Source organism: Bos taurus, chromosome 14, assembly GCF_002263795.3.
Source record: "Bos taurus isolate L1 Dominette 01449 registration number 42190680 breed Hereford chromosome 14, ARS-UCD2.0, whole genome shotgun sequence".
In the NCBI taxonomy this organism is placed as follows: domain Eukaryota; kingdom Metazoa; phylum Chordata; class Mammalia; order Artiodactyla; family Bovidae; genus Bos; species Bos taurus.
The window spans coordinates 62738354-62754057 of NC_037341.1; the positions used below are offsets into that span (position 1 = coordinate 62738354).

General features: G+C 44.1%; 1 protein-coding gene across 5 annotated transcripts in view; it reads right to left on the minus strand.

Annotated features, from left to right (window-relative positions):
- Positions 1 to 15704, minus strand: part of GRHL2 (grainyhead like transcription factor 2) — a 170572-nt gene that overhangs the window by 19690 nt on the left and 135178 nt on the right. For all 5 annotated transcript variants that reach the window (XR_009490532.1, XR_009490531.1, XR_009490530.1 and 2 more), the window contains exon 12: positions 11074 to 11105. Coding sequence is in view for 2 of the 5 variants with exons in the window: in XM_025001874.2 (XP_024857642.1) it covers positions 11074 to 11105 (32 nt within the window). In the remaining 3 variants the exon portion in view is untranslated. The remainder of the gene's footprint in view (positions 1 to 11073; positions 11106 to 15704) is intronic.

Below are 15704 nucleotides of genomic sequence, written 5' to 3' on the forward strand. Positions count from 1 at the left end.
TCACCCCCTTCCTGCTCAAATGTCGAGGGCTAGGGAGGCGATGTGAGCCCTGTGTCTGTATGCCCTCCAAGTTACCCAGCCCCTCTCATCTAGCTAGCATCTGGGTGTCCTGCACCCTCTCGCCAGCCCCGAGGGCAGAGCATGACCTCTGTCTGGAAAGGGCACAGGCCTCCCTCGTGCATGCGTGCTAAGTCGTTTCAGTCATGTCCGACTCTTTGCGACCCCGCCAGGCTCCCCTGTCCGTGAGATTCTCCAGGCAAGAATACTGGAGTGCGTTGCCATGTCTTCCTCCAGGGGATCTTCCCAACCCAGGGATTGAACCCACATCTCTTATGTCTCCTGCATTGGCAGGCAGGCTCTTTACCTCTGGCGCCACCTGGGAAGGCCCCAGGCCTGCCTCAGTGGGTCTCAGTTATGAAGTTGCCCTCAGATCCTGCTGTTCCACGGCTCCGTCACTTGCAACAGAGGAGACTGCAGTGCTGGAGGATTCCTAGATCCAGCCCTCCCTTCCTCCAGGAGAGGGTTTCAGCCCCTCTTCCTGAGGGCCCACAGGTCCCCAGTCAGCAAGTTCTGGTAGTTCTACATTTCCTCCCAGAGTCCCTGTCCATTGCGGGCTTTCTAAGGAAGGGAGAGCTGTCAGGAGAAAGGAACTCGGAAGAACAGTAGTCGTCGCTGCTGAGAGTCGCAGCTGGCACGTGTGTCCCCTCAGACTCAGAGGCTGAAACCCAAGCCCCCAGGAGAAGGGTATTCAGAGGCGGGAGCATTCAGAGGCAATTAGACCCTGTGGGTGGAGCCCCCCATGATGGGAGCATCTTTTAAGGAGCGGATGCCCTCTCTCTGCCATGTGAGGACACAGCAAGAGGATGGTGGTCTGCAGGCCAGAAGAGGGTCCTCACCAGATGGCAGCCATACTGGCATTCTGATCTCTTCCAGTCTCTCCTTCTAGAGACTTCCAGCCTCTCAAACTGTGAGACGCACACTGTGCTGTCTGAGCCACCTAGTTCATGGTGTCTTGTTACAGCAACCCAAACTGACCAAAATGCCGAGCAAACGGTCCTGCATGGCGTCCTACTGTCCTTAAAGCCCTCAAGAGAGTGGGTGCAGGTTTTCAGGAAACTTTCATCTCTCTGGGGATTCCTGGACCCAGGCACATGAAGCAAGGATAGATAGGCAGCTCAGCGGTATTGTTAAGACATGAACTCTGGGTACCGAGCACCGTGGTTTAAACCCCTGCTTTGCAGACTCACATACAAAGAAAACAAGCTATGGCCACCAAAGGGGAAAGTGGGGGGCCATAAATTAGGAGTTTGGGATTAAAATCTAAAATAGATAACCAACAAGGACCTACTGTATAGCACAGGGAACTCTACTCAATATCTTGTAATAACCTATAATGGAAAAGATTCTAAAAACTTATATATATAACTGAATCACTTTGCTGGATACTTGAAACTAACACAACACAATAAATCAACCATGTTTCAATAAAAATTAAAAAAAATAATAACCCCGTGCTTTGCAATCTACTAGCTATGAACACATGGACAAGTCCTTCAACTGCCCTGAGACTCAGCCTGCTTGTCTTTAAAAGGAGGCTGTTGAGAGAAGTAAATGAATTCAACACACGTGAAGCACTCATAGAGTTGCCTGATACTTTGTAAGAACAACTGAAGTGTTATTAGAGATGCATCATGATGATCATGAAAATGAACGAGGGAGAGATCTGAGGAAGAGAGATATGGGGAAAGAGTACAGAAGGCAGACAATTTGAAAGAGCTCAAAGTTCCCATTTACCATCATATGGCAAATAGTCCAAACTACCTCTCTAGTCCAAATTAAGGGCCAAAGTTGGAAAAACTTCCTGCATTGGAGACTGACATTGTATCAATCCCAAGCTTCCAAGACATTAATAATATAAAACTCTGTTTCAAAACCAAACCTCTACTGGCATCACTGTCATTAAGAAGCTTTTATTTCCTCAATTCTCAAGTGGAGCTAATGCTGGGATCCAGTGGTAGAAAGAGCACGTGGGGTAAAACTGTCCAAACGGCATTTCTATTAATTCTAACGGTTTAAATTATTAAACCAACAAGCCTTTAATTGACCATCTCAGAGTCTAGATCTGTGACTGTGAAAGTCGTTCAGTCATGTCTGACTCGTTGCAATCCCATGCAATCTCCTCTGTCCATGGAATTCTCCAGGCAGGAATACTGGAGTGGGTAGCCTATACCTTCTTCAGGGGATCTTCCCAGTCCAGGAATCAAACTGGGGTCTCCTGCATTGCAGGCAGATTCTTTACCAACTGAGCTACCAGGGAAGTCAACTAGATCACACTCTAGATCAGGGGTCCCCAAACTCCGGAATCTAATGCCTGATGACCTGACGTGGAGCCGATATAATAATAGAAACAAAGTACACAATAGGTATAATGCGCTTGAACCATCCTAAAACCAACCCCCCTCCTCCAAGGTGCACAGAAAATCGTCTTCCATAAAACCAGTCCCCGGGGCCAAAAAGGATGGGGATTGCTGCTCTAGATGGTCCAAAAGTATGTCTACCAGCCCTTAGGAAGACCACTTTCTATAAAGCACTTTTCATCTTGGTAAATTAAGTCTCTTGAACACTCTGCGAGCCAGCAGGGCGAGAACTAATCTTATCCCTATTCAGTGATGACCAAACTAAGGCACAGCTGTCATGTCTTATGCTGGGCAATGCAGCTAAACAGTGAATCAGGCTGTTAAGAGAACCCAGCTCTGAGGGACAACCTCATGATAAAGTACCCAATAAAACTGAGATGACGATGAGTAAGAGTATGAGAAATGATATTAAGAGTCAGCATTCCGTCTTATCCCATGGTAATCAAACCATGGAAAGAGCTAGAGGAAAAACTCAAGGTCAAGTCCCAGTTGAAGGTGGTAATGAGTTTTAAGGGCCCTGTTCCCTCTATCTTCCCCTCACTTTTCTTTAAAATCATAAAAGTGGGTCATATTATTCTGTCATGTCTTGAATCTGGACTGACCATGACCTTGGGAGTAGAAGATTAAAAATTCATTGACTTGGCAGTCAGTGACCAGGAGGTTAATAATGGGTAAACAGACTGAACTATCACCAATCATGCTGTGTCAGGGTTCCTTAACTAGTGATTTTCTTTTTCTCGCCAAGGACGATTTATTTATATTTTTCCAGTTCTGTTGACTTTTAACAGCACCCCACTCTGAGCCATGACAAACTTTGTCATTAAAATAACATCTTGGATAAACCACATTTCTCTTAGGAGTTCAGAGATGCTTTTTCACACTTCCAAATCTATAAACCCAGTGGGAGTCAATAGCTTGTGTGGTCTGAATTCAGTGGTTTCATTTCTTTTCAAGGCAAGGTGAGAAAAGAAGGGCAGAAATGACTGCCCAGTTGATAGATGGGAAGAGCACAGATTTCAGGTCTCCTGATGTCCTGTTCAATTACAGTAGATTGCACCACAAAAGGATGAGAACAAGGAGAAGGAGCTTTCTCTGATACTAATCTTCTTCCTTCAACCCACACCTTTTGGGCACAGTGTGTGAGGTTAACGTGTGGAGGGGCTCCAGACCCAGCAACGTGTGAAGCCATTGTTTTATGGGGTCAATTTCAGGGAGAGCAAGTCCCTGAGGTATTAACAAAGGCTAGCTGTTTCATCAGGAAAAAAACTGGGAAGGTGCCTGGGTCTGGAGGCTGCGTCTCTGGACATACTTGGCCATGTTGAGCCCTACCTGTCAGGCTGGGTCACACTAGACATCAGTACCTAGTGAGGAGGTGTCAGAATAAAACCCAGAAAGGCGCTGCCGGCACCATGGCGGCATAGTTTGTCTAGTTCACAGCTCTGCTTATGGCCCGTGTAGGCTGGCGACCACATCTGCCCTAAATAAATGAATGTCCCTGCCCTTTGTTGGTTTCCCTGATGGCTCAGATGGTAAGAATCTGCCCGCAATGTGGGAGACCCAGGTTCAATCCCTGGGTCGGGAAGATCCCCAGGAGAAGGGAATGGCAACCCACCCCAGAATTCTTGTCTGGAGAATCCCATGGACAGAGGAGCCTGGTGGGTTACTGTCCATGGGATCACGAAGAGTGGAACACAGCTGAGAGACTAACACCACCACAACCCTTTATTAGCCTCAGAAAAGTGGAGGTCCTCTTATGTTCAAGTCCTCACAAAGGCTCTCACATAATGGAGTAGAATCTCAATTTATTTGCAACAACAAATCGCTCTTTGGGGAAGAATCTATCATTTCCAAATGACTTTAATCAATGCTAGTTCAGGGTCTTGGTAGAATTCATCTGACACAGTCAGTAAAAACAAACCAAAGTCAAAAAGCAAACAAACCCCACATATATTTAGTAACAATTATGGTAGTTAAGAGCTTACAATTAAAAGCAGTAAATAATTAGGTCAGTAGGCCCGAGAAGGATCATTTTAAGAGGAAATACAGATATTTCTGTTTGTGGCTAAGATGTTGCAGTTGTGGCAAACCAAGCAATGTTCCATCCAAGAACAACTTAAGTAACTGCGTGTGTGTGTATGTATATATATATGTTAATATTTAATCTTATTGAAGGTATTGGAGACTACTGTTGAGTCAGCCAGAACCTGAGAGCTAAGATCCCAGAGGAGAAAAATGCAGCAAGGTGGGCTGATAGTCAGTGAGCTGCTTTCCCCTGAAGCATCTGCCATTTCTCAACTGGGAGCAGAGGATGGTGATCCCAGCAGAGGCACATACTTAAGGGCAAAGAAGTCTGCACAGCTTTGGGCAATCTCATGGTGTTAGAGAAACAGAAATTGGTGTTTAGGAGTGCAAAGGTATTCAGGACTAATGGGAAAACTTCCAGAGAGAAGAGAAGCAGGAGAAGTGAGCCAGACACTGCAGTATTCCTTCCTAGATCTTTGTCAGATTCTTAAGCTGCACGACACAAAGACAATAAAACAAAAATATGCTAGAAAAATGATGACCAAATAAAAATGCTTACAACAAAGAAACAAATATGAAAGAATTCTTTGCCAAAAGTTCCATAATGAAAGAACAATTAAACAGAATTCTTCTAGCAACAGGAAAAGGAGCCCATATATAACTGAATCACTTTGCCAAATACCAGAAACTAACTCAACATTGTAAACCAACTATATTTCAGTTTTTGAAAAATGGTGGGGCAGAGTGCCACGTGCTATACAGTAGGTCTTGTTGATTATCTATTTTAATATAGCAGCATGTATAATATTATGTGGCAGCTTGAATGGGAGGGAAGGTTTGGGGAGAGTATGTATGGCTGAATCCGTTTGCTGTTCACCTGAAACCATCACAAAATGGTTACTCTGCTATACCCCAATATAAAATAAAAAGTTTAAAAGGAAACAAAATTTAAAAGATGGTGAGGGAATTCCCTGGTGGTCCAGTTGGTTAAGAAACTGCACTTCCAATTCGGGGGGCCCCAGTTTGATTGCTGGTGAGGGAACTAAGCTCGCCCAGGCTGTGTAGCCAAATAAATAAATAATGGAAAGCTCTTTGGTATTCTTAGGTAGGTTTATTCTTAAGTATTTTATTCTTTTTGTTGTAATGGTAAATGGGATTGATTCCTTAATTTCTCTTTCTGATTTTTCATTGTTAGTATATAGGAATGCAAGTGACGTTTGACGTATTTTGTATTCTGTGACTTAAATTCACCAATTTAGCTCTGGTAATTCTGATAGTATCTTTAGGGTTTTCTAAGTATAGTATCATGTCATCTGTAAACAGTGAGAGTTTTACTTCTTCTTTTCCAATCCAGATCCCTTTTATTTCTTTTTCTGCTTTAACTGCAGCGGCTAGGGCTTCCAAAGCTGTGTTGAGTAACAGTGGTGAGAGTGAGCAACCTTGTCTCATTCCTGAACTTAGAGGAAATGCTTCTGGCTTTTTACCATTGAGAATAATGTTTGCTAAGGGTGTATCATATATGGCCTTTACTATGTTGAAATAGATTCCTTCTATGCCCATTTTTTAAAGAGTTTTTATCATAAATGTATGCTGAATTTTGTCAAAAGCTGTTTCTGCCTCTTTTGAGATTATCAAATGATTTTATGTTTTACTTTGTTGACATGGTGTATCACATGGATTGATTTCCATCAACAGATGAATTTGCAAAGAAGTTGAGGTACATGTATACAGTGGAATATTATTCAGCCATGAAAAGGAATGCATTTGAGTCGGTTCTAATTGAGGTGAATGAACCTAGAGCCTATTATACAGAGTAAAGTAAGTCAGGAAAACAAATGTTGTATATATATGGAATCTAGAAAGATGGTACTGATGAAACCATTTGCAGGGCTGCAGTGGAGACGCAATCATAGAGAACAGACTTGCAGACACAGTGAGAAGGAGAAGGTGGGCCGAACTGAGAGAGGAGCATGGAAACATATACACTATCATACATAAAACAGATGGCCAGTGGGAATTTGCTGTATAAATCAGGGAGCTCAAACCAATACTTTGTGACAACCTAGAGGGTTGGGATGGGGTAGGAGATGGGAGGGAGGTTCAAGAGGGAGGGGACATATGTACACCTATGGCTGACTCATGTTGCTCTATGGCAGAAACCAACACAATATTGGAAAACAATTACTCTCCAATTAAAAATAAAGAAAGAAAAAAGAAATCAAACACAATTAAAAAAAACAATGGAAAAGGATCCCAAAGAAACACAGAAATAAAGGAATGAAGAGCAACAGAAAGGGTAAATGTAGGTTAAATTTATAAAAGGAGGTAAAGCTCAGTTTTATGAGTATTTAGTTCAAATCTTCCAATTTGCAAAATGGCTAACTAGTACAAGAATAACCGGAACTAATATAAGAAACTGATAAAAATCTGCTACGCTAAGGGATGGTAAAGATGATTTTCATTTTCTTAAATATTTTCTAAAAATCTCCCTTGTGTATCTGATGCAGATTTGAATATTACTGGGTGGATTTTTTTAACTGCAATATCTAACAGTAAAAGTAAAAATATATCCGTTGAAAAGGAGATGGTCCTGGGAATTCTCTGGTGGTTCAGTGGTTCAGACTTGGCGCTTTCTCTGCTATGGGCCTGGGTTCAATCCCTGTTGGGGAGACTAAGATCCTGCAGGCTGTGCAGTGTGGCAAAAAAAAAAAAAAGAAAAGAAAAGGGGGTGGGTTTCTTACAGCTGCATGTGAATCAATGATTATCTTGAAATAAGAGTTTAATTAAAAACAAAATTTAAAAATAAGAGGCAACATGGCAGCAGTCACTTATGTAACTAATATTACAAGAGTCAATATTTGTGACTTAGGACAGAATTTCTAAGTTCTGTATCTCAACTTTGAAGGTAGCGGAGAACTGCCTTGATATATAGTATGAGATGACATAAAAAGTAACTTGAAGAATGAGAAAGATACGGATGTCATGAATTGTGAAGAATTCGAATAAAAGTTTCACAAAATGTGAGATATTTCTAAATTATGTTACTTTTTAAATGCATGTTAAACAAAGTAAATTAACAACAACAACAAAAGTATCAACAGAGTGTTGATTCTTTTGGCTATATTCAAAAAAGTTTACCTATTCAAGGTGGCCCCAGAGCTTTAGTTTATGTTTTCATATTCTCCTGGGGAAACTGTCCTATATTTGTAATCACCTGTGTATATGTGGTTAAGACATAGCCCACCATGTCCTACAGCTCATGGTTTGCTTAGCATCCCTGAGAACCTCATCAAAAAAAAAGTGCTTGGTCCTCCAGGAAATTGCTCCTTTAAGAGAAATAGGGCAGAATTCTGGAAGAACTTTATTTTGTGCTGATGAACACAGCATGATGAATACTTAGGTTTAATATTATGTTGATTAAATATACTCACTGGTGATTGGTCAACAATCTCTAATATCTCCAAAGTGCATTGAATTTTGGCCAAAGTGTTCTGGGTGGAAGATAACACCTCCTGCTCAGCAACACTGTAAGCAAGCTCAGGGTTTGGTCTGGCAGCATCTCTGAGAGGAGAGGCATGGCCCTCTGCTCCAGTCATTCAGAGGCTGATGAGTGAAGTCACTTTGGAGGGCTGACTCTCCGAGCTGTGATGGAACCAAATTCAGACTTGCTGTTCTCTACATTTGTCTTCTTCTGGCTTTTATTTTCCTAAAGACTCAGTCTTTAAGGCTTCCCTGGTGGCTCATTGGTAAAGAGTCTGCCTGTAATGTAGGAGACATGGGTTCGATCCCTGGTTGGGGAAGATCCACTGGAAAAGGAAATGGCAACCCACTCTAGTATTCTTGCCTGGAGAAGACCATGGACAGAGGAGCCTAGTGAGCTACAGTCCATGGGGTTGCAAGAGTCGGATGTGACTTAGGGACTAAACCCACCTACCAGCCTTTGAGGAGATTATACAAGATGGGCCCACAGGAGCTAGTGGCATGCCTTTGAGAAGAAGCAAAAATAAGAGAAATTCTGAGAGAGGATTGTGGTCTGAGTGCCCCATGTGGCATCAGGCGATGGCAAGTTCTTGGAAGGAAATCACTGTTTTTCCAGACTTAAGGATGCCCAAGTTCACCAAGAAACCCTGTATCCCGAATGCAGTATGTGAGCCACAGAAACGCAAAACATGAGGGGACCTCATGGAAGGCTGGAACGTGGGCATCCCAGTGGGGATGAGTGTGGACAGAGGATCAAGGCAAGAAGGGTCTTCCAGGAACTAGGGGTCAGATGGAGATGGAGACTAGATCCCCCGATCCTCAGTTTCCTCAGGAGAGATCTCACAGATCCTCTTCTACAAAATCTTCCTTTTACAATGGAGAACACCAAAGTCCAGAGGTCAGGGACCCGGCCCCAGGCTTCCCACTGGGGAGCAGCAGCCCAGGAGGAGAACGTGGGCTTCCTGGCTCAGAGTCATCGTTCCTTCCATGACGCCACCCTGTCCTTTGTGAACCAAGTGAACAACAGAGTAGAAGTGATTGGTGCTAATTGTTCCTGTTCATTCCTGCCGCTGGAATATACGACCTCTGTAGCTCAGACGGTAAAGCGTCTGCCTACAATGCAGGAGACCCGGGTTCAATCCCTGGGCTGGGAAGATCTCCTGGAGAAGGAAATGGCAACCCACTCCAGTATTCTTGCCTGGAAAATCCCGTGGATGGTGGAACCTGGTAGGCTACAGTCCATGAGGTCGCAAAGAGTCGAACACGACTGAGCAACTTCACTTTCACTTCACTTTCACCAAGATAAAAAGAGAACAATATAACTAGGTATTTAGAAAATTTGGAACTCAGAATTTGGAGGTCAGATCCTGGATGAGGCTCTGCTCCTGACCAACTAGGGAATTATTAGTCTCTTTTGAGATTCTCTATCCTTTAGGACAGAGGGTGGCACACTTCCCCTGGAAAGTAAACAGTTAGGCTTTCCAGGCTAGACAGTCTCTGTTGCAACTACAACAGCGTCTCTCTACTGAGCTCTGCTGAAGCTCTGCTATTGAAGCACCCAGGCAGCCAGAGACAAGGCGTTCATGTGGCTGCGTGCCAATTAAATGTGACTGTGTGCACTTGAATCTCATAATTTTCAAATGTTATGCAATATTATTCTTCTTTTGGACTTTTTCAACCATTTGAAAATATGCAGACAGTACAAAAAGAAGTGGCGTGCTGCAGTGGGGCAGGGGCGGTGGGGGGCGCTCAATTTGGCCCTTAGGCTACAGTTTACCAAGCTCTGCTTTGGAAAAGAACCCAGGACTATCTGTTCCACTTGACTTCATTTTGAAATGTTGCACAAGGAAATATTGCTTAAGAATAGGGAAGCCCTGGTTTGACCATAGTTTGAAAAACAGTTATCTAGAGAGTTTAGTTATACCCATGTAATTAGTGCAAACCAAGATTTTAGTTGTAAGTGGTGTAACATGATGAAAATTGAATGTAGTACAGCATCCAGGTGGCAAAAAGAAATGATCTCAATATAATCTCCAACTCATGTGGTTCAGAACACGTGTACTTCTGAGAGCCAATTTTAAGGAGACCAGTAACAAATCTGGTGGTACCCCCTGGCGGGAGAATTAAGATGTTGAGAGGTAAAATGACATGTGAATGAGGAGGAAAGGTTGAGACTCATCCAGAAAGAACTACAGCCAACGCATATCAGTCAAAAGAAGGCAACATCGGTTCCACAAACTAACTTTTTGGAGCTGGAATTGTCCAATAGCGTCATGAGCTATCTCCTACAATGAGAATAGTCAGAATATTCCCATCACTGGGAACATTCAAGTAGAAGTTGGCTGACCCCCTATCAAAAATGTGGTATATTGCACTGTATTGCCTGGGAATAGGATCAGCTAAATGACCTTGAAGGTTCCTTTTTGCCTCCAAAATTCTAGGAATCTACACAATGAGTTAATGAACAGAAAAGCAGTATGCAGCGACTTGATACCCAAGACACTGGGAGCCTTCAATGCCCCTGTGTAAACCCTCTCTTCCCTACAGTCCTGAAGACAGTGACAAGGTTCTCAATCTTCCTAGCCCCCATCTGAACCAGCCTCACCACTGGCCCAGGCAGCTCACCCTCCAGCGTGAGGGATGTGCGGGGATGGGGAGGGGGGTCCAGGTAGCACAGAAAGGAGGACAGGCTGTCTCCTTAGCTCCTGCCTTGAGCTCAACTCGATCTTGTGTTGGGGCCAAAGATTTCAGTAACTGGATTAGCAGTGAAAGGGTGGAATCAAAGAGATGTACCACTTCAAAGGCAGATCATAGGAAGGAGAGAGGGGTAAAGAGAAACTTGGGGACTTCTCTGGCAGTCCAGTGGTTAAGACTCTGTGCTTCCAATGCAAGGGCCACAGGTTTGATCCCTGGTCAGGGAAGATCTCACATGCTGTGAGGTGCGGCCAAAAATAAAAATAAAAAAGAAACTTGGAAGGAGAACGGTACTTCCAGGCTTCTCCCAGACAATTCTTGGAGTCAAGGCTTCTCTAGCTCTGAGTCTGGGGCTGAAAGGACATGCCCACTCCCTGTCCCATTATCCTGTGCTTGGAAACCCATTTCTACCAACAGGAACTGACTTTGGGTGTTGAAGTGAAAAGCCTGAGTGTCTTACCCTTCTCGTTCATCATCCGTGTTGTAATACACCTGTGGAACAAAACGGCAGACTTACTGTAGGTCAAGCATGAGAAATGGAAATATATTACGTGATGCACAGACTTTCCTAAGACATTACACTGTCTCTTAAAAAAAAAAAGACAAATCTGTTTAATCATTTGTATGTGTCTAATACAAATCTGTGTGTGTCGAATACAAATTTAAGCTCTTCAACAGTCTCCTAGGGTTAATTCTTAGACGTTAATGAACTAAAATTAGAAATCTGACTATTTCTAGCTCAAATCAGTCTGATCAGATCACCTATAGATCAAAGCCAAACCTTGCTTTAGACATTAAGGAAATATTTTAGCAAGATTTAAAAATCATGGCTTAGAAGGGCCTTGGCACAGGGCCTGTAAGTAACCGATCCCATCCAGTCCACAAGTGAGCTGATTGCAGACTGGTATACTTTGGTAAAGGGAGGGAAGCAAGTACCAGGCAGTAAGCCCAGGCCTTTGTTTATTTCCCAAAGGGACTTGGGCTACCCTGGTCCCATGACCACAAAAATCTAGGAGTCAACTATCTTCAGGCCAGGAAATGTCACCTAGCCCTAGGAGGTATTTCTGGCTATAGGAGGTGTTCTGGCCAGAAGGGAAAGAGACTTCTTTAGGTGGTCAGCCTGGCAACAGGCCAAATCAGATTTAAAGACATTATGAAGCATCCTTATTATTTTATGCAGCTCTGGAAATCCAGAGGGGGAGCTGCTGTGTACGTTAAGTCCTCTTCACCCAGTTATTTACGGCAATTAACTGTGGGCCTTTCAAGAGCTTTAACTATGTGCTTCAGGATCATTTGCATTTGGGTGAGAATGACACTTGTTAGTATCCAACATTCACACATTAAACTTCAAAAATCACCTTTGGGTTCCAGTCCATTTCATCAGTGTCCCTGCCATAGCCATGACACCCTCCGTGTAAACTTTCTCAAAGGCTCGTGCCAGTTTCCAGGATGCCGCCAAGCCCAGACTTAGTTATACAACAGAGCTCGTTACCTGGAACTCTTCGGGAATGAGTCATATTAGTCATTGGCTGAGATTTCCATGGGGAACTTTTTCCTCTTAAACTTTTTAATGTTTATGGTAGTATTGTATCCTTTCTTCTTAAACACAAGGCAATGAAGGTGAAGGTAAGACGTTTCCTCCCCACGCCCCAAGTTTCAGTGTGGCATCAGAGCACTGGGTTATGCTCAGAATGGACTATTTATTTAGATGTATACAGAGGGACCCACATAAGCCAGGGAGCCTGGGCCACAGCACTGGACCCAAGACTGATGCTGACTTGTTTTTTTGCTGCTTTCTTTAAATGTGGCATAATACACCCGCCCTGCTTCACTGCCCAGGCAGGGTAACGGCCAGTTCTCTGCGAAGGTGCCTGGTGATCCAGAGCCAGAAGCGACCTTCTCTTGAGTGTCCCCCTGGCTTCCTGGGCAGCCTGTACTGTGCTGCCCCCGTCGCCTCCCCGCACCGCCACTCCTCCTCCTCCTCCTCACACGGGATGACCCACCATCTCTTCCTAGTCGGCTCTAGTGCTTATTGCACAAATTTGATTTTTGGACAGTGTTCTCAAACTTCAGAACACATAAAAACGATCTGGAGAACTTCTCATAAACACAAATTCCCAGGCTCCCCTTAGGAGATTTTAATTTGAAAGACCTGGAATAAACCTTGGGAACCTGAATTCTTATCAAGAACGCCTGTGATTTGGGTGGAGGTGGCTTACAAGCCACAGGTCAGGGAGACGGCTCTCGAGGGTGTAAAGGAGAAGAGAAGGGATGTCCTCCCTGGGTTCAGGTGCATTGAGGGAGGCTGATTCCTGCCAGGTACATGGGATCCAGAGGAACGAGGCCTACGCAGCCCACAATTTCTCCCAAGCTCCTCTATCACTTCTTTTCAAGGGTTCTTGACAAAAGGCACCTTGCATCAGTTCAGTTCAGTCGCTCAGTCGCATCCGACTCTTTGTGACCCCATGAATCGCAGCACGCCAGGCCTCCCTGTCCATCACCAACTCCTGGAGTTCACTCAGACTCACGTCCATCGAGTCAGTGATGCCATCCAGCCATCTCATCCTCTGTCGTCCCCTTCTCCTCCTGCCCCCAATCCCTCCCAGCATCAGGGTCTTTTCCAATGAGTCAACTGTTCGCATGAGGTGGCCAAAGTATTGGAGTTTCAGCTTCAGCATCAGTCCTTCCAATGAACACCCAGGACTGATCTCCTTTAGAATGGACTGGTTGGATCTTCTGGGCTTTAATGCGAGGAGAGGGAAACCAGAGACCTCCATAGTGCTTGCACCCTGGGTTCATGCTGTTTCAGGGGACAACAAAATCTGACTCCATGGTGGATCTGTTTCTTTAACTTTTGCTTCCCTTCCTCCGTTGCTTTTGTTTACTAAAAGGCCTGCCTGGGGAACCCTGCCCCTCTGCCTGAATTCTACAAAAAAAAAAGACATTAACACAACCTGTCCCCATCCCACCTCCCCCCTCAGGCTGGCCATTCCAGGAGATACTTGCAAGACTCATGACCTTTTTATTTTACTTCCTCACCTCCTCCCCATCTCTGTCCTATAACAGAAACTGGCATCCAGGCCCAGAGAAGATGATCATTTGGACATACTAGTCTGCCACCTTCTTGGTCTGCTTGCTTTCTGAATGATGTCACATTCCTTGCCTCCACATTCCTCGTCTCTGATTTACTGGCCTGTCTTGCAGGGAGCAGAATGAGCATGGACTCGGTAAGAATGCCCTCCTGTGAGTGTTTGATAACCATCCGGTGACTATTTCAACCCACGAGTGAATCAGTGAGACATGGAGGGAGAAGGGGACATTTGGGCTGACAGTGAAAGCTAGCCGGCGGCTTGTTCTGCAGCTGAAGGGCTGCCACGTGGCTGACTTCGCCAGGTCCATGGCAGTAGCGGTTACTGAGCATCACACCATCACCTGCCTTCCTCCCTTCCATCTCTGCTCCCTTATGGGAGAACTGGGCCAGCTCGTGACCTGCCACAGCTGGCTCTCGTTTGGCCTGTCGAAGCTCGCCAAGCCCTGTCCCTTGCCCACTTCCAACATCAGAGCACTGCCCTCTTCCCTCCTGCCTCTGGACTCATCCCCCCAAACTCCTGACTCTTCTAAGGAAAGGCAGCCTTTCTAGTCCTGACCAGCTACCGCAGGTGCTCTTTTCCTTCAGCCAAGCACGTTGATCAACCACAGGATGTTCACACACTGTCCCAGCACACAGAAGAGTGCGTTCCTTTGTCACCCGGGGCTCAGGCAGGCTCCCTCACTGACCCCCTACATTCTGACTCCAAAGCCACAGGGAAAGCCTGAGGCTCTTCAAGGACAGCAGGACTTAACTTTGCTGATGCCCGAAGGGACGCTGGTTGGGCTGCTTTGCAAACTGCTGAAACCAACAAATGGGAAAGACTACACTTTCCTTCTGCTCAGCCACAGGCTAGGAGTCCCGCTCAGGACACAGAGGGGGTACGTGAGGCCAGAGACAGTCACGAGCCGTCACATTTGGTCAGTTTTCCTCTTAAGATTCATTTACAGCTTTGCGTATTTTAGAGAAATCTTGCCAAGAGAACAGGTCAGGCTGTCAGCTTTGACACAGGGCTGAAGCCAGAATCACAACAGGAAACAATGAGAGCAAGTTAATTCAACCATCCCCTCTTTCCTAAAAGTGTGACGACCTAGCTTCAAAATACAGCACGTATTTACAAAGACTGCAAATACACAAATCACCACGTTCTTGGGAATTAAAAAATAAAATCAGGCCCTGGCACTCATGTCGTAATAAATCATTACATTCTTCCTTTTATCTCTGTGTCTTTTTCCTATCAGACAAGTAAGACAAGATGAGAATGTTAAATTTTAATGTAATGCACTCTTAAGAAAAAGAACTAGGGGGTATTCTGCTACCCATATTTAGTTGGCATCAAAAACACCAATTAAAAAGTTCTGGTTGTATAACTGGTTTGTCTCATACACAAAATGAAATGGCCCAGGGACAAAATATTCTCAAGAAAAAGAAAGTTAAGCCAATAATGATTTCTGTTCCTAGACTAAGGTCAATTCCAGTGAGTACCTGAACGCTAGAATGGAAGAAAAACTTGAATGTGTCAGTATGCACCTATTTCTCAACAGGAAGACAATTCTGGCTAAAGCTAGGGAAGTAATTTTTTTTCACACAATTTTAATTTATCACATAAAATAGACAATATTAAGACATTACAAAAAGCAAGAAAAATTATCCATCTCTTAAGCTTACTCATCAAGTATTACAATTTTTCTTGTAACATCTTGCAAAAAACCCAAATGAAATTTTAGGCCAACCCAGTATTTGGAATCACAGTATAGACACAAATGAATATTCTACCTTTTCCCCACTGAACATTATCATAACTAGTTCCTATGTTGCTACATAGTTTTCCTAATTATAATTTTAGCGGCTGCATATCATTAACGTGAGCTACCATAAGGAGCTAATTATTGGGTGTTTATGTATTATAATATTATCTCTATAATTTCACTTGTAACTAGAACTAGAAGACAGGAATTGTCTTTTAAAAGGCTTGTCTACAATCTCATTTTTCTTTTGGTTTA